This window comes from Vipera berus, assembly GCF_964194415.1.
Source record: "Vipera berus genome assembly, chromosome: W".
Lineage (NCBI taxonomy): Eukaryota > Metazoa > Chordata > Lepidosauria > Squamata > Viperidae > Vipera > Vipera berus.
In genome coordinates this window covers 35,239,655-35,263,297 of record NC_138210.1, presented here as the reverse complement: position 1 = coordinate 35,263,297, position 23,643 = coordinate 35,239,655, and the positions used below count along the sequence as shown (strand labels likewise).

General features: G+C 42.9%; 1 protein-coding gene across 1 annotated transcript in view; it reads right to left on the bottom strand.

The window, feature by feature from the left end:
• The window catches only part of LOC308676566 (septin-7-like), a 213,133-nt gene that overhangs the window by 8,415 nt on the left and 181,075 nt on the right, over positions 1 to 23,643 (bottom strand). Inside the window, exon 11 of the mRNA XM_081342443.1 lies at positions 16,325 to 16,460. Coding sequence (XP_081198569.1) covers positions 16,325 to 16,460 — 136 coding nt within the window. The remainder of the gene's footprint in view (positions 1 to 16,324; positions 16,461 to 23,643) is intronic.

Sequence of the window (23,643 nt, the reverse complement as noted above, 5' to 3'; positions counted from 1 at the left end):
CTTCCCCGCTCGTCGCCCCTCCAGGGCGACTTTTGACCCCCTTACAGTGGCCCCCCGATGAAGAAATCCAGGCGTGAGGAACGATTCCATTGCGCGTCTGGCTGTGCCGGGATCTGGAACCAGAAGCCCAGGTCAGACGTTTCTTGTAGTTGGCACACATCTCAGGAGGGATTTTGTCCCACTCCTCACTGCAAATCCTCTCAAAGTCATTAAGGTTTCGATGCTGACTTTTGGCACCTCAAACCTTCAGCTCCCTCCACAGGTTTTCTATGGGATTATGGTCTGGAGACTGGCTACGCCACTCCAGAACCTTAATGTGCTTCTTCTTGAGCCACTCCTTTGTTTCCTTGGCCATGTGTTTTAGGTCACTGCCATGCTAGAATACCCATCCACGACCCATTTTCAATGCCCTGGCTGAGGGAAGAAGGTTCTCACCCAAGATTTGATGGTACATGGCCCCGTCCATCATCCCTTTGATGTCCTGTCCCCTTAGCAGAAAAACACCCCAAAGCATAATGTTTCCACCTCCATGTTTGACGGTGGAGATGGTGTTCTTGGGGTCATAGGCAGCATTCCTCCTCCTCCTCCAAACACAGCAAGTTGAGCTGATGCAAAAGAGCTCTATTTTGGTCTCATCTGACCACAACACCTTCACCCAGTTCTCCTCTGAATCATTCAGATGTTCATTGGCAAACTTCAGACGGGCCTGTACATGTGCTTTCTTGAGCAGGGGGACCTTGCAGGCACTGCAGAATTTCAGTCCTTCACAGCGTAGTGTGTTACCAATTGTTTTCTGGGTGACTATGGTCCCAGCTGCCTTGAGATCTTGACAAGATCCTCCCGTGTAGTTCTGGGCTGATTCCTCATCGTTCTCATGATCACTGAAACTCCACGAGGTGAGATCTTGTATGGAGCCCAAGACCAAGGGAGATTGACAGTTATTTTGTGTTTCTTCCATTTCCGAATAATCGCACCAACTGTTGTCACCTTGTCACCAAGCTGCTTGGCGATAGTCTTGTACCCCATTCCAGCCTTTTGTAGGTCTACAATTTTGTCCCACTCTAATGGCAGAAAGTGAAGAAGAACTAAAGAGCCTCTTGTTGCGGGTGAAGAAGGAGAGTGCAAAACTTGGGTTGAAACTTAACATTAAGAAAACCAAGATCATGGCATCCGGCCCTCTCAATTCCTGGCAAATAGATGGGGAAGAAATGGAGGTAGTGACAGATTTTATTTTCCTGGGCTCCAAGATCACCGCAGATGGGGACTGTAGCCAAGAAATTAAAAGACGCTTGCTCCTGGGGAGGAAAGCCATGGCAAATCTAGACAGCACACTAAAAAGCAGAGACATCACCCTGTCAACAAAAGTGCGTATAGTCAAGGCTATGGTCTTCCCAGTTGCAATGTATGGCAGTGAAAGTTGGACCATAAGAAAGGCTGAGCGCCAAAGAATTGAGGCCTTTGAACTCTGGTGCTGGAGAAGACTCCTGCGAGTCCCTTGGACTGCAAGGCGATCAAACCGGTCAGTCCTAGAGGAGATCAATCCTGACTGCTCTTTAGAAGGCCAGATCCTGAAGCTAAAACTCAAATACTTTGGCCACCTAATGAGAAGGAAGGACTCACTGGAGAAGAGCCTAATGCTGGGAAAGATTGAGGGCAATAGAAGAAGGGGACGACAGAGAATGAGGTGGCTGGATGGAGTCACTGAAGCAGTAGGCATGAGCTTAAATGGACTCCAGAAGATGGTAGAGGACAGGAAGGCCTGGAGGAATGTTGTCCATAGGGTCGCGATGGGTCGGACACGACTTCGCAGCTAACAACAACAACAACAATTTTGTCCCTGACATCCTTGGACAGCTCTTTGGTCTTGGCCATGGTGGAGAGTTTGGAATCTGATTGATTGATAGCATCTGTGGACAGGTGTCTTTTATACAGGTAACAAGTTGAAATTAGGAGCACTCCCTCTCAGCTCGTTACCTGTATAGAAGACACCTGGGAGCCAGAACTCTTGCTGATTGATAGGGGATCAAATACTTATTTCACTCATTGAAATGCAAATCAATTTATAACTTTTTTGAAATGCATTTTTCTGGATTTTTTTTCTTGTTATTCTCTCACTGTTAAAATAAACCTATAATGAAAATTATAGACTGATCATTCTTTGTCAGTGGGCAAACATACAAAATCAGCAGGCAATCAAATATTTTTTTCCCCTCACTGTATGTGCGTTTAGTATCTCAAACCTAAGGTAGTCTAGAAAATATGCACGTACTCCCGAACATCCTTTCAGTGATATAGTATAATAACATTTTTAAAATGGCACTCAAAGAATGCGACCACTTTAAATGATATTTCTCAAAATTCTCTTTTTACACCCTTCCTACCCTCATTCAAATTATGGGAAAGGGTCACCTGTCTCCATTTCTTTCCTTCACTCTAAGCTTACCTGCTGAGGTGTGACAGCAAGCAATTTCTTTCTGCACTCCTGAGGATTAAAATGCTCAACTGATATAATTGATCTAATTCCACACCTTAACAATCTTTTCTTTCAACTGCCCCCAACGTTGCTGCTGTGGGACACTGATACACACTCCCTTATACATGACATCTCACATACAGAATATTACCAAGTTATGGGATTTTTTTTTCTCCCCAAGATAAGCAAAGGTGAGGGTCAGGGCTGAGGATATGTATGGGCAGCATTTTCTAAAAACATAGTGGCTCAGCTTGATTGAAAATCCTTCATTTTGCTATAGGGCTGGTATCTTAAGTTTTCTATTTTTCTTAATGGAAGTATTCGCAGGAAAATATTCAGTATGATAAATATTTAAGAGGGAGTAGTGTCATCAAATTTAACAGTCCAAAAAGGGTCTGGGGCAGTATTTTAAAAGGATAAAACAGCTAGCAAATAAAGTATACAGGTAGTCCTCGATTTACAACCATTTGTTCAGTGACCATTCAAAATTACAACAGCACTGAAAAAAGTGAGCTATGACCAGAAGAAATGTGCAGGGAAACAAAGAAGTTCGTGGAACTTTTGAGGCTTTCCCTCCTTATGGAGGGTGTCAATGATGGTTTTCTGCACAACTGTCAGGTCAGCAGTCTTCCCCATGATTATGATTCCTACTGAACCAGACTGAGAGACCATTTAAAGGCTCAGGAACCCTTTGCAGGTGTTATGGCTTAATTAGCTGATTAGAGTGGGACACTTTGAGCCTAGAATATGGCACCTTTTCACAATATTCTAATTTTCTGAGATTGTGGATTTGGGGTTTTCATGAGCTGTAAGCCATAATCATCACAATTATGACAAATCACGGCTTGAACTATCTTGCTTTGCATGTAATGAGCCTATCTCATATATTAGTTTCCCCTTTTAAGTTGCATTACTGAAATAAATGAACTTTTGCACGGTATTCTAATTTTTCGAGTTTCACCTGTACATTTTGTACATTTTCAGTAATATGCATGTTTTCATATACATGTTTCCTTTACATGTATGCATGTTATTTATATAACAGTTAAGGAACTGTCAATATGCACAATCTCCCATTTCCACAGAAATAATGAAAGGTAAATATCTATGGAGATTCTAGTCAACCAGGTCATGGTTGTCACAAATGTGCTGTCAGACCCTCAATGAATTTAATCCATTTCATTTAGTTCATTTCACTTGCGTGTGCATTTCATTTTCGGGTACTACCATTGTGTTGGGACAGTGGGGGGGGGGAGATTCTGTGGGCTCTGAGATGTATTTCCTTTGCTTTGATCTATCTACTTTGAAGTGACCTTCTCTGGGTGTGAAAGGTGGGAGCAATGTGCCTGCAGCTATCTGCCTTATTGCCATTCAGATGAGACAGGACCACAGAGGAACTGAAACCTTGAGAACTGCATTTTATCGCTCTGGTTCCCATAAAAACTTCACACCTATGGATTGGCTAAAATCAAACCTGATGGTTGGACACTGGGGAGGGGTTTGAACAGGCAGTTTTAATGTGACATTTTGCATGGGAAGACTTTAGATCTTGCCTTGCTCTACTACTATCACTAACTCTCAATAAAATTTCCTGTTAAAACAATGCCAGTTTCAAGAGTTCTGCTTTCTTGGGAGCACTAGTTGAGGCAGGTCCTTACAAGTGCTTTTTCAGGGCACAACATAGAAGAACAAACCCATCAGGACAAGATTCAGCAGTCCATCTGCATTTGAAAGACAAAGGTCACTCTTTGAAGACAGCAAATCCACAGAGAGGACCACTGGTTTGAAAGAGGGGTCAAAGACACCATCTACATTAAGACTGAACAGCCCTCTCTCAACAGATGGGGAGGGATACGACACCACCTATCTCCTGTTTACAATACAGTCCTTTCAGCAGTTCCAAGAAGGTCCCACACCCATTTACACTATTCAGGTGACCCTGAGGGCACAAATAAACCTCCAAGTGGCCTCAACAACTCTCAGAAAGAGGGCTAATGACCACATGACTGCAAGGAATATAAATCCTTCCATTCTCCACCATTCAATCAGAACTGAAGAAGCTTCTTGGATGAGAAGCAAAATGTCTTCAAGGAAAAAAAAGTCCAGTTGCCTTTTGAAAAAGCACCTTAGGGACAATGAAAGGTAAAAATATCATTACTTAGCCTAAAAACAAAAAAACCACAGTACATGATATTATATATACCTGAAAAGAAGGAAAGATTTTTCCCCAAATAATTACCTATGACTGGATGATAAGGGTTGTCTAATGATGCTATTGCTTCAGGGTGGAAGGGGACGAGCATGCTAACTGTACTCTTTTCCTGCTGCCCTTCTTTTGTATAGGATGGGATTCTGCAATAGATGGCTTCTACTGTCCTTGGGATTTTCCTTGTGAATGGAGTCTCAGAAAAATGAGGATCTTCAACTGATGAAGCAACCCTAGTCATGTGAATGTGGTGGAGAATGAGAGGTGCAAAGTAACATGCTGACTGAACCGGATTAGGTGCTATAGCAGTGAGAGATAGCAGCCCCCACCAAAAAAAATCTGAAATTCAGTTTAGCACACTAATTTTCCATTTTATACTTCTAGAATCATCACCCACTTCCACCAAAATAGACTGTTTCTTGAAAACCCATGCTGTACAACCTCTGTGCCTTGCTCCTTGGAAAAATGACAAACCATCTGTATTGTAAGAGGTCATAGGATAGAGAAATCTTGCCTGTATTTGTCAGAGACATCCTGCATATACAGGTGAAACTCGAAAAATTAGAATATCGTGAAAAAGTTCATTTATTTCAGTAATGCAACTTAAAAGGGGAAACTAATATATGAGATAGACTCATTACATGCAAAGCAAGATAGTTCAAGCCGTGATTTGTCATAATTGTGATGATTATGGCGTACAGCTCATGAAAACCCCAAATCCACAATCTCAGAAAATTAGAATATTACATGCAATCAATAAAACAAGGAGTGTACATAGAACAATATCGGACCTCTGAAAAGTATAAGCATGCATATGTAGTTGAAGTAGAAAAAATTGACAGAGACCAGGCCAAGCTCTTCAATGTAGGAAGTTTATTTGCGCAGGTTCAAACTGCACTCAGCATGAAAGAGTCTGAACCCCGAAAGGTCCAAAGCAGCATACATTTATACAGTTACATTCATCTTCATATTCATACGTCATAGTATAGGCGTTACATAGGGAGGAATAATATATGGTAATGTAGATAACTGTTCTGTACCAGCCTGCTACCGGCCCTGCAGAAAAGGCAACCCCTTTACAAACGGCAAGAGGCTGGAATTACGTCTGCCAAATTTATTACTACAAAAACAAACAAGACACGAACCAAGATACAGGAGCTTTGAAACACTATCCGAGCGGTTGCTTTCAGCAAACCAGCCCTCCCCACACATTCCCCTTATAAAGAGTTCAGGGTGTGGCTTCTCTCTGCCTCCTTCCGAGAAGCCCCATTGCCTTCCTCTGTTTACTCCTACTTGACTGCCTCCTGCGTCGGGCGTCCTTGAACAGGGCCAGCTGTGGGTCATCTTCATCCACACTGTCAGGCTCACAGAGCTGGGTCTCCATGGTGACCAAGTGGGAGGGGCCTGCCTGAGGGCTATCATCAGCAAGATCTTCAACCCCCTCAGCAAGGTCTTCAACACCCCCCTCCTCCTCTGAGTCGTCCGACCCAACTGCCGAACCCACAGGCTGACCCTGAATCACAACAATAACATCATATGGAGAAGTGAAATATGCTTAGTGTGGATAAACAACAGAAAAAGGAGTTTTCAGCAAAAAGAGTTTACATGTGATATATGGTTGCCTCAGAGGAAGACAACACGATGCATATGTCTGGGTCAAGATAAAAATACTAATGGCTGAGCACAGTTGTTGGCTGACAAGGAGAGGGAAGTAGGACATGGGTCAGAGGCTTAGGCCTTAAGAGCTCTGCTGTAGCCTGAACCAAAGTTTCATACCTTCAGGCCTTCTGTCCAATCTTTGGGTAAAAATGTTACACCTGAGTTGGTACCTTAGTTTGCACTACCTCATATTCCCCCCCTTTGTGGCCCTTCTGAATCTACCAGGAGGGCCACATATTCGCCACCCTGTTTGTCAAGCTGTTCCTTGTGAAAGTCCCACATCACCATTACCTGTGCGATGGCCCTTCGTTCTGCTAATAAGGACAATCTATTGGAAATTGCTTTAATAAAGATAGGCAAAATACAAGGAATCAACACACATCCTGCAGCTATCAGTCCTATGCAAGCCACAATTGCTTGTAACCCTGGAAGTTTGGGAAACCATCCACTGAAAATCTTTTGGAAATTAAAACCCTTCCAGGTTTGATCTGCATTGTGTGTTAGTTGCCTCATTTCAGAGGTTAATTGTTTGATTATTTGTCCAATTTTATCAATTTGAAGACAATAATTTGAAAGATTGAAGTTTCCACACACTCCACCTTCTTTTGCTAATAGGTAATCCAAAGCCAATCAGTTTTGATAGACAGCTGTCCGGATTTTATCAGTAGTTTCAGCTAACAAGTTTAAGGCATTATCTAGGTCTGCAACCCGCGGCTCCGGAGCCGCATGCGGCTCTTTCAGCCGTCTCCTGCAGCTCCCAGTCCTCTGCCATGTGCAGTCCAAAAAAAAGAGTGGGACTAAAAAAGTTTAACCAATCAATTCAAATAGGTGCATATCTCGCCTTGGCTCCACTCTTCAGTCAAACCCTGTTCTGCACATGCACGCATGTACACACATGCGCACACATTTTTTGCGGCTCCCAGTTTTTCCTTTTGTGAGGGAACCGGTTCCGAGTGGCTCTTTCACTGTTTCAGGTTGCTGACCCCTGATCTAGGCATTGCCCTGCCAAATCCACAACAGCCTGCAGCCTAATTATTGGTGTTCTGTAACCATCCTCCGATAGATACAAAACACAAGTTCTAGGCCTCACTGAGGGATCATTTTTATGCATTCATATCCTGAAAATACTGGGATACTACACTCCAAAATTAGAGGAGGGGGTGTTCCATTGTATGGGGCTTTTGCACACATTCCCTTTCTGTACACATAACCCACATACTTACAAGCTTCAAAAGTGGCTGGTTGCCTGGCTTGACAAGCATCCTTAGCAATTCTATCAAACGCCTGTGGATACTGACAGGGATGTGGTAAACTGTAATTCCAATATTCAGGATTAAAACTAAGTGGATGATTTCCATTACAATTTCCAATGCCTACAAGAAATGATTGAACAATCTGAACTGTTTCCTTTCGCTTACTCCAAAGTCAATAATTGTAAATACAAACATTGTTACATGTGGTACAACACAATACACCCATAGCAGAAATAAACTTTTCTCCATTTTTCTCCCCTGCGTAGAAAGTCAGCTTCCAGAGTGACTTAGCAAGGGTTCTTCACTACTGTGTGTAGAAGAACCTATTGCCGGTAAGGTTCTAGCAGAGTAGCCTTTTAGTGAATATACTAAAGTTTCTTAAATAAGTCCAATTTCACTAACAAATCCTATATCATTTTCGTTTAAACATTAACTTTCTAGGAGCCACTGGATCTTTAAACATCACCCATTCAGGTTCATCTGCTGCTTTTACCCTTGTCCAGTGGATCCAAGATTTGGATCCTGCAATCATTACAGCAAGAGGAGAAAACATAATAACAACATACAGTCCTTTCCATCTGCCTTCTGATTGTTCCCGCTTCCAATGTTTCACCCAGACTTTGTCTCCAGGTTTAAAAGGAAACGTTAACTTTGTTTCTAATTTAGGAGGGGTTTGCTTAGTCACATAATTGCGAAGCTTTTCAACCTGCTTTATTTAGGTCTTGTACCATCTCCATGTTCCATACTCCCCCCTTCATTTTAACAGAGTGGGAGGACGGCTAAACATCAACTCAAACAGGGACAATCTGTATTGTCTTCATGGTGCACACCTCACAGAATACAGTGCTAAGAGCAAAACATCAGGCCACTTTTCCTTTAAAGTGCGATTTATTCGTTCCACCTTAACCCCCGCCTGCCGCATCAACTCTCCCAATGCAACTTTGTATCTATGTACAAAGGGACTATAGGTCAAGATTGAAAGCTCTTCTTTGTTCTCCTCCCCACTGAAAATGTTCAAAATCACCCCCCTTTGTAGCTGTATAAAGCAGAGCTGCAAACAGTACAAAATTAGGTATCCAGATTCTGCAAAAACTAGCCAGCCCCAAAAACCTCACAGCTGCCACCTGTTTACTGGCTCAGCAATGGCTAGAATCGCTTGCTTCCTTTCCTGTCCTAGGGCTCTCTGACCATGCTCAATATCGTATCCCAAATATCTTACTTTCTGCTGTACCAACTGTGCTTTCTTTTTGGACACCTGATAACCGCATTTTAATAACAGATGCAAAAGAGTTCTCGTATTATCCCAACACAATTCCTGTTTTGCCTGTAACCAATACATCATCTATGTACTATAAAACTATATCCCCAGGTTGTCGGGGTACATAATGCTGCAAGTCTTTTTCTAGGGCAGTACCAAATAAGGTGGGTGAATTCTTAAACCCCTGGGGAAGCCAAGTCCATGTGTATTGCCTCTTCTGATCTGACCCCAGGCTTTCCCACTCAAACGCAAACAATGGCTGACTAACCTTGTGGATTGGGATCATGAAAAAGACATCCTTTAAGTTATTACTGAGAATCACCTAGCAGTCGGCGGAATCAAGCTAAAATGGGAGTGTTCCAAGGTGACTGAACAGGCACCAAAATCCCTGCTTTAAGATATTTTTGAATGCTTTCATATATCGCAGCAGTGGCTTCATTAGAGCATGGGTGCTGACGAATATGAATTGGTGTCGCTAAAGGCTTCACCTCCATTAGGGAGGGGATCACCTGCTGCCAGCATCAACTTCCCTCCGCCCTGTGCGTTCCCACAGAGAGGGCCTCCTCAGGGTGCCACCGGTCAGAGAATGTCGTCTGGTGGCCCCAAGGGGGAGGTCCTTCTCTGTGGGCGCCCCGGATTTATGGAATCGGTTGCCCGTTGAGCTCCGGATGGCGCCCGACCTTCGCTCCTTCCGGCGCGATCTGAAGACTTATTTGTTCGAACAAGCCGGCCTGGCCTGATGGGGGATGGGTTGGGATTTTATTGTTGTTGTAAATATATTTACCTACTGTTTTAGCTTGGGCATTTTGTTTAATTCTTTTTAACTTTTGTAATTTTGTACTTTTATATGTTTGCCCTGTTCACCGCCCTGAGTCCTTCGGGAGAAGGGCGGTATACAAATAAAATTATTATTATTATTATCATTATTATTATTATTATTATTATTATTATTATTATTATTATTATTATTATTATTATTATTATTATTATTATGAGTTGCAAATCCGGGAGGGTTATTTTCTGCCCATATTCCTGCAACTTCAAATTCCCTCCATTTCTTCTCAGTGTTTCCCTAGTTACCATGAGTATCCACATTGCTTTATTCAACTTCCGTCTCCCATCTGGCAACATTCACTTCACACTTTCTTCTACTGCCTATTTTTCTCTCTTTCCATATTTCTTATTGTACATTCTTGTTCCTTCAACATTCTAAGACGTGTTTTAAGGCATACAGTGCACACGTTTGTGCTGACCCCATTAATAGCAGTAATGCATTTAATTCACAAGTGTGTGCAAACCAACTTAAAAGCAACTTTCCTGTTTCCTCCTTCTATTATCCATTCCTTCATTGCCCTTCTGTCACTCTGGCCCAACTTCTGTCTTTTTTTTTTTTACACGAGCCAACTGTTTTTTACACGAGCCAACTGTTAATAGCCCTTAGCTATTAATCAGTCCTCTACATTTCTCTTCTCCAAAAGTATTGAAGTCTCCATAAGCATATTCTCCTTTTCCCTTATTAACAACTTCAGCACTTGCTGAACGGCATAAAATCCACAGGTTAGTGCTGACCAAGGGAGGGAAATTCTCCCAACTTCCACCCACATTTTCTTCCTCCCCATCTACTATCACACCTTCATTATGTCCTGTTTTTTTGTCTTTTTGTTTTCCCAACTACTTTGCTATGAACAAGTGGTTACCTCTTTTCGTCTTTCTGATTCAAAATTGTTGTTGTTGTTAGTTGCAAAGTCGTGTCCGACCCATCGCGACCCTATGGACAACGTTCCTCCAGGCTTTCCTGTCCTCTACGATCTTCAGGAGTCCATTTAAAATTAACCACACTTAATAAAAAATGCTAACCACCAAGACTTCCTCAAACGTCAATTTTAGACAAAAATACTACTGGCTGCCTCTTTTTCCCACTTCTGGGTCAAAACCTCCTCCAAGCCATTTCTTTGACTACATTTACAAACAAATTACCTAGTGAAAAGCCAACAAAGGAGCGCTCACCAAACTCTGTTAAAGCTCCTTTTCTAACAGTTTTCAATACAATTTTTTTAATCAAACAGCATAACTCATATATATATAATCCCCAAAATTTTCTCAACTCCTTTGTTTTAAATAAGGGTTGAATTACAATTTCTTCAATTCTTTTAGGTATTATTTTCTATCAGTGTGTCCCACACACAGGCATAAAAACATTAAAAAATAAAATGACAACAACAAAAAGCAACTCCAGAAAAATAAATAAAATAAACAAGATTAATAAGATATTCTGAGTTACTGAAATAGTTTTGTATCAAATTCTAATACCAACTCTTCGCTCTTAATATAAATTTAGTCAAATTCCAATTTAATCAGATTCCATTCAGATGAAAACAAATTTCCATTAAGTAGGTTAAGACATTAAATTTCACATGCATCCCAGCTTCCTCAAACCAGAATTCTACACCAGAAAAAAATAGTTAAAAAGATTAGACCCCCCTTTTCCTTTCTGTCTCTCTCGCTCTTAAAGCAACACAATTAGCAAGGGTGAGGAGACAGAAAAAGAATTACACAAAAATCTCACCACTAACAAAATAGTTTTCTCTTCTTCACATACATTTCTATGAATTCTCTCACACATCTTCCATGAAACTTTTCATGCAAATGCTTATATTGTTTTTTCACTTTTTAATAAACAAACAAAAGAAATTCTGCAGTTTACTGCTTCTTTCACAGTCTGTGGTGGGGGTGAAACTCTCTCTCACCCACAGAGGATTAGCATATCCATACATTCACTTCCATTCAAACTGCTTGCATAAACAATTTCACATACAGATATTTCATTTCATACTTTCTTCTGACAAATCAATAACTGATATTATAATTACAAGGAGCTGTTCAGAAGCCAATGAGCTCCCTTGTTTGTTGGTTGTTGTTTCTTCTTTTTTTAATAATAAGGCCTTTTTATTTTATTATTAGACACAACACAGACACACAGACAAGACACTACCTCCACACTCCTCTAACAAAAATGGACTATATATTGTCTGGGATCCATCAGGCACATAAATTTCTTTTATTAACCTATATGGTTAGTACTTGACATAGCCAATTTTTAAAAACTTCGATATTTTGAACAAAATGCTCTAGTGCTTTTAATAGGATTTCTTGGTGAGTTCCTCGGGCTCCTATCCCTTGAACTTGATTAGTGTCATTATCAACATCTGCGGGTTGAACTGGACTCACCACTGGCTGCTGGACTGGAACCACTGGTGGTGGGACTTGAGGCACAGGGTGATACACAGGGACATGGGGGAGGGGCATTCAGGAATATAGAGAAACTCATGTTGGATCTGAGTCCCATTAAACAGACATGTTACTGGCGTCAGGACCTGTCTTCCCAATACTTGTCCTGACACCCCTTGGACCTGTATTTTATGTGGTCCAGGCGCAGATACTGGACTATTTACAACAGATCGCCCAGCTCCTGTGTCTACCAAAAACGTTGTCTGATGACCCCCAACACTCATTGTAACCAAGAGCTCAGGGGGGGTCTTCTCCAAACCTGGTCCCCGTCAGTCAGTCCAACTTTTTCCTGCCAATCCAATTCCTTCAATGTCACGCACACTGTCTCTTCCCCCTCCATTCCCTTGATTTCCTCTTGCCCCTCGTCCCCTGTAGGGGAACCTGGGAGGCATTATCCTAACAGACCTGCCTCACCCTAACCCAGGTCTTCCCCTCCAGCCTTGTCCTCGCATCCCTCACCTCGGGCATTTTCTTTCTTTTTGACTTTGTCCCTACACTTTTCTTGCTTCCTCCAATAATTCACTGGTATTCTTCCCCAAAGCACCTTCCAACCTCCGCAACTTCTTTCTAATATCATCATAACTTTGTGCTATGCACCTCTCATTCAACAGTCACACATTGTCAATCGATCTTCGCAAAAACCCTTCTGGACTTTCATCTGCTCCCTGAGTCAGTCAGTTTGTCTTAAGGGAGCCAAAAACTCACGCTTTGCAGCTGCTGCCTCAGCTGCAGCTGACCTTGTTGTCACTCCTACCGAAACATCTACTCCAGCTACTAACTCCTCCTCCCTTTCATCCTCCTCACCTTCACTTGGTTCACCACTTTCAGCTACTGAGCTCTCCTCCTCATCCTCGGGAGCCATCGGCACTTTTCCTTTAAACTTTCTTCTCACTACAGGCTGTGCCTCTCCAGACGCTGCAGCCGCAGCTGCTGGTGGAGGAAAAGGGGGTGGTTGAGGCACACAGGGAGGGGGTCTGAGAATCACTTCCTCTTCTTCAACTAACACTTCTTTCTTAGCATCTGACACTTTAGTTTCAGATATTTTTATATCCTTAAACCATTTAGACACAACCCTCAACTTCTTTCCCATAGGTCTGGCAACACAAAGACGAACCATTCCTGCCTGACACTGTAACAAATCATCACTTCTCTCATCCAATGCATTCACCCACTGGTCAATGTATGGAAATTGGTCACCATATTTCTTATCATCCCCAGCTAGGATTCCCCATAATGCATCCACAGTCTCACATCTAAAAGAACCTTGTGGAGGCCAGCCTGTCCCTAAAGTGGGCCATACTTGTTCACACAGAAATTTCAATTTAATCCTATTCCCCTTTGGATATTTAGGATCACTAAAATAATCATCAAATCCTTTTAACATGCATGGCAACGGTGTGTTGGGCACACTCTGATGCCCCCCCATACTAATACACTGCCACTGACCTACGGTGCCGGACGTTCCAACGGTCACCAATAGGAATTGCAATGGCTTAACCTCCCACACAACCTAACACGGACTGCTTTAGGGACGACGTTGTCCTGAGTCCAGGAGGGTGATCAGTCCCCCTCTTCTGTCTTCAAATGAGACAGGCACACCAGAGTTTAACAAATAGTCGCCTGAAACGCGTTGTCCACTTCCCCGTCCTGGCCAGGAATTGTTCAGACCACCGTTCCTACACTGCAGGGTTCTTGGACTCGATCAGAGCACCGTCGGTACCAAAGAGTTGTCACTGCTGTCTCCCGGAGGCTGGATCCCCCGTGGCGCCTGGAGAATGTTCAGGAGTGACTGCCCGATGGGCCCGAGGGGTTGAACAGCCCTCAGCAAAATATTGCCTTGACCTATAGTCCCATCTGGGTCGCCATTTGAAGTAGGAAAAATTGACAGAGACCAGGCCAAGCTCTTCAATGTAGGAAGTTTATTTGCGCAGATTCAAACTGCACTCAGCATGAAAGAGTCTGAACCCCGAAAGGTCCAAAGCAGCATACATTTATACAGTTACATTCATCTGGTATTCATACGTCATAGTATAGGCGTTACATAGGGAGGAATAATATATGGTAATGTAGATAACATCATATGGAGAAGTGAAATATGCTTAGTGTGGATAAACAAAAGAAAAAGGAGTTTTCAGCAAAAAGAGTTTACATGTGATATATGGTTGCCTCAGAGGAAGACAACAGGATGCATATGTCTGGGTCAAGATAAAAATACTAACGGCTGAGCACAGTTGTTGGCTGACAAGGAAAGGGAAGTAGGACATGGGTCAGAGGCTTAGGCCTTAAGAGCTCTGTTGTAGCCTGAACCAAAGTTTCATACCTTCAGGCCTTCTGTCCAATCTTTGGGTAAAAATGTTACACCTGAGTTGGTACCTTAGTTTGCACTACCTCATATTCCCCCCCTTTGTGGCCCTTCTGAATCTACCAGGAGGGCCACATATTCGCCACCTCAGTACTTGGTTTGGGCCCCTTTTGCAGCAATTACTGCCTCAATGCGGCGTGGCATGGAAGCTATCAGTTTGTGGCACTGCTGAGGTGTTATGGAAGACCAGGATGCTTCAATAGCAGCCTTCAGCTCTTCTGCATTGTTCGGTCTCATGTCTCTCATCTTTCTCTTGGCAATACCCCATAGATTCTCTATGGGGTTCAGGTCAGGCGAGTTTGCTGGCCAATCAAGCACAGTAATCCCACGGTCATTGAACCAGCTTTTGGTGCTTTTGGCAGTGTGGGCAGGTGCCAGGTCCTGCTGGAAAATGAAGTCAGCATCCCCATAAAGCTCATCTGCGGAAGGAAGCATGAAGTGCTCCAAAATCTCCTGGTAGACGGCTGCGTTGACCCTGGACTTAATGAAGCACAGTGCACCAACACCAGCAGATGACATGGCTCCCCAAATCAACACAGACTGTGGAAACTTCACACTGGACTTCAAGCATCTTGCAGTGTGTGCCTCTCCATTCTTCCTCCAGACTCTGGGTCCTTGGTTTCCAAATGAGATGCAAAAGTTGCTCTCATCAGAAAAGAGGACTTTGGACCACTGAGCAACAGACCAGGTCTGTTTTTCTTTAGCCCAGGTAAGATGCTTCTGACATTGTTTGTTGTTCAAGAGCGGCTTGACAAGAGGAATACGACATTTGAAGCCCATGTCCAGGATCCGTCTGTGTGTGGTAGCTCTTGATGCACTGATTCCAGCCTCAGTCCACTCCTTGTGAAAGTCCCCTACACTTTTGAATGGCCTTTTCCTGACAATCCTCTCCAGGCTGCGGTCATCCCTGCTGCTTGTGCACCTTTTTCTTCCACACCTTTCCCCTCCACATAACTTTCTTTTAATGTGCTTTGATACAGCACTTTGGGAACATCCAACTTCTTTTGCAATTACCTTTTGAGGCTTTCCCTCCTTATGGAGGGTGTCAATGATGGTTTTCTGCACAACTGTCAGGTCAGCAGTCTTCCCCATGATTGTGATTCCTGCTGAACCAGACTGAGAGACCATTTAAAGGCTCAGGAACCCTTTGCAGGTGTTATGGCTTAATTAGCTGATTAGAGCGGGACACTTTGAGCCTAGAATATTGCACCTTTTCACAATATTCTAATTTTCTGAGATTGTGGATTTGGGGTTTTCATGAGCTGTAAGCCATAATCATCACATAATCATTGTACTTTTATTTCCATTAAACATCCATATATGCTTAGTTATCTTTAGAGTAGCACAATCACAGTGATAAATTAATACTATACAGGTAGTCCTTGACTTACAACCATTCGTTTAGCGGATGTTCAAATTTACAACATTGAAAAAAGTGACTTATGACTTTTATGATCGTTGCAGCATCCCCATAGTCACATGATCAAAATTTGGGCATTTGGCAACCGGCATGTATTTATGACAGTTGCATTGTCCCAGGGTCATGTGATCGCTATTTGTGACCTTCCCAGCTGGTTTCTGACCAGCAAAGTCAATGGGGGAAGCTGGATTTGCTTAATGACCACACATTCACTTAACAACTGCAATGATTCGCTTAACAACCATGGCAAAAAATGTTAAGTCGGGCACAACTCACTTAACAATCACCTTAGCAATGAAAATTCTGGTCCCAATTGTGGCCGCAAGTTGAGGACTACCTGTATTGCTTCTTATTACTTTATTCAGTTGATCCTAGAGTGTAAATTCTCTATCAAGCTATACATACCTCAGCTTCAGAGTCTTTCAGTTTCTGAACTTTTTCTTTGACTTTCATTTCAAATACCTGCTCCATTTCCATTTCCATTTTCTTCATTTTTGCCACATGCTCTCTCCTTTCCTCTTCCATTTGTGCCAGAGGGCTCCTGCAATAAATCAAAATAGATGACTATATTCAGTTTTATTTTGCAAATGCTTCATTTGTGAAAAGCATTACAGACATACACCAATAACAATCAAGCAACATTCTAATGAAAAGTAACCCAGAGTTAAGAGGTGGCTAAGAAACAAGATTCAAATACCTCATATTATTTTTTCTATACTAAAAATAATATGAAAAGCTAGTTTACAGAGAGAATGAAATCATGTGGTGCTCCATTTACAGTAGTATAAGACAAACAATAATTCTGAACAGTTAAATATATTATGCTGGGTGAGTGGGTTTCAATACCATAGATACATGATGGACATCCTTAAAAAATAGTGTATTCTGAAATAATCTATTCTAAACATCCGTTGTATCACTGTTTATCAGTAAGCTTAACCTGGAACTAAAATTCTGTTACCTTTCCTCTTACACACACACACTTATATTCTGGTGCTGAGTCTTCTGATACCAATTCATTGGTAACCATCCAGTCTGCCATCATGTTTTTGTGAGAAAAGAAAATGCTGTCAATTTGGTTGGGGCCACAATTTCACAATAATGGCAAGTTGTTTACTTGGTAATCGATTTTGATATGAAAAGCTAAGAAAGAACCCAGGGAAAATGGAGGATGAAAGCATGTAGGAGGTTTGAGGAAACATTATCCCATCAAAGGTAAGTAGACTGAAAAAAATGAGAAAGGAGAAGATTGAACAAACATAGGAAAAAAGTGGTAAGCAAATGCCAGAGAAGACTGAGGAAAAGGACTCAGATATACCATGAAAATGGTGCCCTTAAATATGTTAGAACTATAATTGTTGGGAAGGTGTCCATTTGGGGAAGAATGTGGTCTAGATTCTGGAAGGGAAAGTTGTGGCTTTTACAATTGCTATAGTATTATGACACAGCAACCTCAATGCTTTTAGGAGAAAAAAGGGTGGAGGAATTTCTTGGTGTATGGGATGTAATCTCCAAGTAAATAAATTGCAGTATAAAATAAGAGCTTTCAACAACCCTCTTGCTGTGGTTTAGAGCTGTAATAATGAGCAGCTATGCTGGAAAAGGCAAGAGCATTTTAAAGTATATGTTTGTGCATGAATAGGTGCAACTGGTAACAGGGTTCTAAAACTCAGCCAATAGCTTTATGTGTTTAATATACAGAAGTGTGCCACAAGAGTGCATGTTTCATTTTGAAGCATTTGAAGGATAAAGTTTCATGAAACTACTTGTCCTGAATATAAAACTATTATCCCAGGTTCAGAGCACACAGTTTCATACACTGAAGCTTGAAACATTTTGGAAATACTCGAAACAAACCAAATTCACATTCAAAACAATTCAAAATGAAATATTTTTTATAGAAGTGTTTCCTTTTTTAAAGCTTATGAATCCATACCAAAACAGGTTCAAACTCAAGAAAATTCTCCAGATTCTAATCTGAACATACCAAAATCTGCATGTTCTACATTAAGAACAGAAAAACAGGATATGCCCCAAAATGTGCATATACCCACCATTAGCCTTGACAATCATGCAACACAAAATACGAACTTACTCCTGTAACGAAGAGCTTGAGAGATGGCAACAGAGACAAAGAGGGAGATAGAGAAGCTGACCTGAGTGGAAGCTGACTGAAAATTGGCCTGATTAGCGGAGAACTGAAGTGAAGTGGGAGAATTGGAGAGCTGAATTCATGCTTGATTCCCCAAGTTCCCAGTCGATTAAATCAATATATAACAGGGCAAGCTGCTGGAAGATGCTGAAACCAGGGAATTGGAGCAGAACTGCAGCAAGCGTAAGATGACACTGGATGTACAGTGATAATAGAGGTGGCAGAGATAATGTTCCCTACTGTTCTCTGAGGGTGGCATCTGGATCCATCACACCCTGGGTGGTAGATGGTAGGCTGCTGGCTGGACAATCTGTTGTGTGGACTTTTATTTGCTCCCTGGACATTGCAAATCCCAGACTCCTGGGGGTGTCAGTGACGTTTGTGTGAGTCTATGCCACATGGTGGCTGGCCGGCAGCTGCAACAGCATCTTTGCGCAGTTGTTTTATTTGGTTATCTTGCACAAAGCTACTTATAAACTGCCCTGGGGTTTGGTAACATGATTTGGTATTGAAGAATTCTTATGGGGATCTAGGTTTTGTGGGGATGTGGGTGAGGGTGTGGTGTGGGTGATTGGACCCTCTCCTCTGGGTGAGAGCTGGGGGGGCAGTGGGCTCCCACTTGGTGGGTGAGAGCAACTGAGTGGGGGGGCACCTTGGTTGGAGAGGTGAGTGGAAGGGATATAGTGACTCAAGGGCCCCGAGAGCTGTAGCTATAGTGCCTGTTGGGTTTCCTCTTATCCCACCTGGTGCATATGGTTGGAGCTGGGTTCCCTTAGGACTGGAAAGGAAGCTGAGGATGGGGGAGGGAGAGATTGGGAGGGTGAATAAGGTGGGGCATTGTGTTCTGGTGGTGTTGTGTATGGGGAGATAAAATGGCGGGAGGCAGGAGGCGGGCTGCTCACAAGCTACACAACCACCTGTGTCTTGTACCAGTTACATATTCTGGCCCCATGAGCTCAAACTCTATACCTGGTCAGAGGATCAACAGTGACCCGGGTCTTGGGCTGCTGCTCTTAAATGCCAGTACCAATCGGTCTGTAATAAGGCCCCCTTTATTGCTGATTTGATCACCACAGAGAAGGCTAACATGGCATATATTACAGATACCTGGCTGGGGCCAGAGGGAGGGGTTCCTCTCTCAGAAATGCACATGGCCAGGTATTAGGTGTGGCATCAGTCTAGCTTGCAGGGCAGGGCAGGTGGTATGACTGTTGTTATCCAAAAGTATCTGACTGCTACCGGGGGCACTGATCCGCAAATGCCTGGTTGTGAGACGCTTTTTCTTAAGAGTGGGCTCTAGGGACCAGTTGGGACTACTGCTATTGTACCAGCCTCCCTACTATGTAGCGGCTTCCCTGTCCAAGCTCCTGGATCGCACTGCAGAGCAGGCAGTGGAGTTTCCCAGGTTTATGTTCTGGGGGACTTTCACCTGCCTTCTCTGGGGGTAGCGTTGGAGGTAGCTCAGGAGTTCATGGAAACCATGACATCCATGGGCCTGTCCCAAATCATCCAGGGCCCAACTAGGAATAGTGGTCAAACATCTGATTTGGTGCTCTTGGAGTGGTGCCACTGTGGTCTGGAACTGATGGACCACTCTTTAGTCCCCCTGTCATGGTCAGATCACAGTAGATCACAGCAGATCACAGGCTGAGTTTCTCTAGGGCCACACCCCTATGCAGAGAGGTGGGACTTATTAGATCAGTCCATCCCCAGCGACTGATGGACCCTGATGGGTTTCAGAGGAAACTGGGGGTAATAACTGAGGAGCTGCTGCATAGTCCTACTGAGAATATAGCTGCTACTTGGAATAGGAGGGTGACCAAGGTCCTGGATAGTCAGATCACAGTAGATCACAGCAGATCACAGGCTGAGTTTCTCTAGGGCCACACCCCTATGCAGAGAGGTGGGACTTATTAGAACAGTCCATCCCCAGCGACTGATGGACCCTGATGGGTTTCAGAGGAAACTGGGGGTAATAACTGAGGAGCTGCTGCATAGTCCTACTGAGAATATAGCTGCTACTTGGAATAGGGGGGTGACCAAGGTCCTGGATAGGACTGTGCCAAGGCGGCCTCTCTCAACCCATTGAATTCCTTGTTCCTCTTGGTTTACAGAGGAACTGAGAGAGATGAAGTTGATCAAGAGATGCCTAGAGCACCACTGGCAGTAGACAAAGAACGAACTCGACCGAACATGGGTAACAGCTGTTATTAAAGCCTACCTCAAGGCAATTTGTGCAATAAAGTGGAAATATTTTTCTGCACAAATTGCATCTGCAGGTAATCACCCAGCGGCCATTTTCTGGGTGACCCGATCCCTCCTGGGGAAGGAGGACTCAGGTTCATCTGCAAGGGCACGATGAGGAATTTGCTAATTTTCTGACACATGAAGTTGCTTGGATTTTTTCAGAGTTAGATGTCGGCATGGATAATGGCCCAGTGGAGATGCCCGGGGTAGGTCTTTGGGCAGTTATTTGGCAATAGTGTCATCCATCCCACTTAGTCAGCTAGGAAAAGAAGACTCCTGGCCTGAGTTTTTCCAAGAGCATGCTTTACTAGAGCAATACATGGTTACAGACAAAGAGAAGCAGTATCTGGCAAATTGGCACAAAAACTTTACAGATAACTTTCCACTTTCCCCTGGCCAACCCTCTGCTATTGGTCAGTGTCCAATTACCAATGCTTATTTTGTTTTGGGAATAAGCTGTCATGACTTCCCCATCTTTGCATTCTTTCAGTGGCCTTCAGCTGGAGCGAGGCCTACGTTCTGGCCAGGCACAGCATGGATTCCCAACCCCTCACTCTTCCTCCCACATTCCAATTCTTCCTCCCTCCCCCATTGCAAATACACTGTGAAACTAATCAAGGAGAGAAGCAACCTACAACTAAGAGGAAATTTCCTGACAGTTAGAACAATTAATCAGTGGAACAACTTGCCTCCAGAAGTTATGAATGCTCCAACACTGGAAGTTTTTAAGAAGAGATTGGAAAACTATTTATCTGAAATGGTATAGGGTTTCCTGCCTGAGCAGGGGGTTGGACTAGAAGACCTCCAAGGTCCCTTCCAACTCTGTTATTCTATTTAGTACACAAGGGAGGGTATGACATAGTTGGCATAACAGAAACCTGGTGGGACGAAAACCATGAATGGAATGGACAGATGGATGGATACAAATTGTTCAAAAGAAACAGGTCTACAAAAAGAGGAGGGGGAATTGCACTATATGTAAGAAAATACTGCATATCTACAGAAATGCACATGATCCAAGATAAAAGCCCTCCAGAATTTATATGGGTCAATATAAAAGAGAAAAAAGTGACATTACCATAGGTGTATATTACAGGCCACCCAACCAACCAGAAGAAACAGATGAACTCTTTGCCAACCAGTTAGCAAATGTATGCAGGAAGCACACCACAGTAATAATGGGAGACTTCAACTATCCAGCTATCAACTGGGAGACAAACTCTGCAGTGAGCGGGAGATCAAACAGATTCCTAACCAACCTAGCTGACAACTCTGTCACCCAAAAGGTGGAGGAGGGAACTAGACGCAAAGCTATACTGGACTTAATCCTTACAAATAGAGAAGAAGTGATAGAGGGAATCGAAATTGCCAGAACCTTGGGTGAAAGTGACCACATCATACTGGAATTTAATATAATGCAAACACTAGCAATAGAAAACAATCCAACCAATGTCCTAAACTTCAAAAGAGCTGACTTTGACAAACTCAGAGAGAACCTAGGAAAGACCCCATGGATGAAAATCCTAAAGGGGAAAACAACCCAAGAAGCATGGGAAACCCTGAAAAATGCGATCACAAAAGCCCAGATCAGCACAATACCATTCAGAAAGCAAAACAAGAAAACCAGGAAGAAACCAGCATGGTTGCACAAAGATCTCTCAGACAAACTAAAAGACAAAAAAGACAAATACAAAAAATGGAAAGAGGGGCACATAACCAAGGCTGATTATCAGCAGACAGCCAGAACATGCAGAAAAGAAGTCAGGAAAGCAAAGGCTCAGAATGAACAAAGACTTGCAACAGAAATCAAGGACAATAAAAAAAGTTTCTTTCAACATATTAATAACAAGAAAAAAAGTCAAGGAAACTATAGGCCCACTAAAGAGAGACGATGGCAAGGAAGTAACAGGCAACAGGGAGAAAGCACAGCTGCTTAACTCATACTTTGCATCAGTCTTCACACAAAAAGAAACCATAGCCCAACACACCAAAAAAAAAGCCGCTGCAAAAGACATACTAGAAACAAAAATCAAAATAAGCAAGAAAATGGTAAGAGAACACCTATCTGACCTTGAAAAATATAAATCATCAGGACCTGACAGATTACATCCCAGAGTTCTGAAAGAGCTGGCAGAAGTTATCTCAGAACCGTTGCACCACATCTTTCACAAATCTTGGAGAACTGGGGAAGTACCCGAGGATTGGAAAAGGGCTGATGTGGTCCCCATCTTCAAGAAAGGAAAAAAATGGACCCAGGAAACTACAGACCAATCAGTTTGACATCAATACCTGGGAAGATCCTAGAAAAGATAATCAAAAAACAGATCTGCGAACAACTAGAAGCAAACAAAGTCATAACTAGCAGCCAGCATGGGTTTGTTAAAAACAGATCATGCCAGACCAATCTGATCTCATTCTTCAATAAAGTGACTAAACTAGTAGATCAGTGAAACGTAGTGGACGTAGTATACCTAGATTTCAGTAAAGCATTTGCCAAAGTAGACCACAACCTACTCCTTGGTAAGCTAGAAAAAGGTGGAGTAGACAACATCACCACCAGATGGATCTGTAGCTGGTTGACAAACAGTACTCAACGAGTAGTCCTCAATGGCACTACATCCACATGGAGAGAAGTAAGCAGTAGGGTACCACGAGGTTCCTCTTCATGGATTACTGCCTTGTCGTGGCAAAGAGGCTTGCGTAATTCAATGAAGCTATGAGCTATGCCATGCAGGGCCACCCAAGACGGACAGGTCATAGCAGAGAGTTCTGACAAAACGTAATCCACTGGAGAAGGAAATGGCAACCCACTCCAGCATCTTTGCCATGAAAACCCCATGGACAGTACCAAAAGGAAAAAAGATATGACGCTGGAAGATGAGCCCCTCGGGTCGGAAGGTGTCCAATATGCTACTGGGGAAGAGCAGAGGGCTAGTACTAGTAGCGCCAGAAAGAATGAAGTGACTGGGCCAAAGCTAAAAGGAGGTTAAGCTGTGGATGTATCTGGTGGTGAAAGGAAAGTCCGATGCTGTAAAGATTTTTTCTCCATAGGAACCTGGAATGTAAGATCCATGAATCAAGGAAAGCTGGACGTGGTCAAACAAGAGATGACAAGACTGAACATCTGGACCAAAAGTACTTATCGAACTCAAGGTTGGGTACGCAATTTGTTGCTTCTGCAATGAACAAGAAAAATGGAGTGGTTGTCTACGTTAAGAGTACTCTAACAGCGGAACTAATTGAAGTAGATAAGCAAGGAAGATATGTTATGATAGATTTGCTGTTAGAAGGTAAAAAAACGCTTTTAGTTGGATTGTATGCTCCT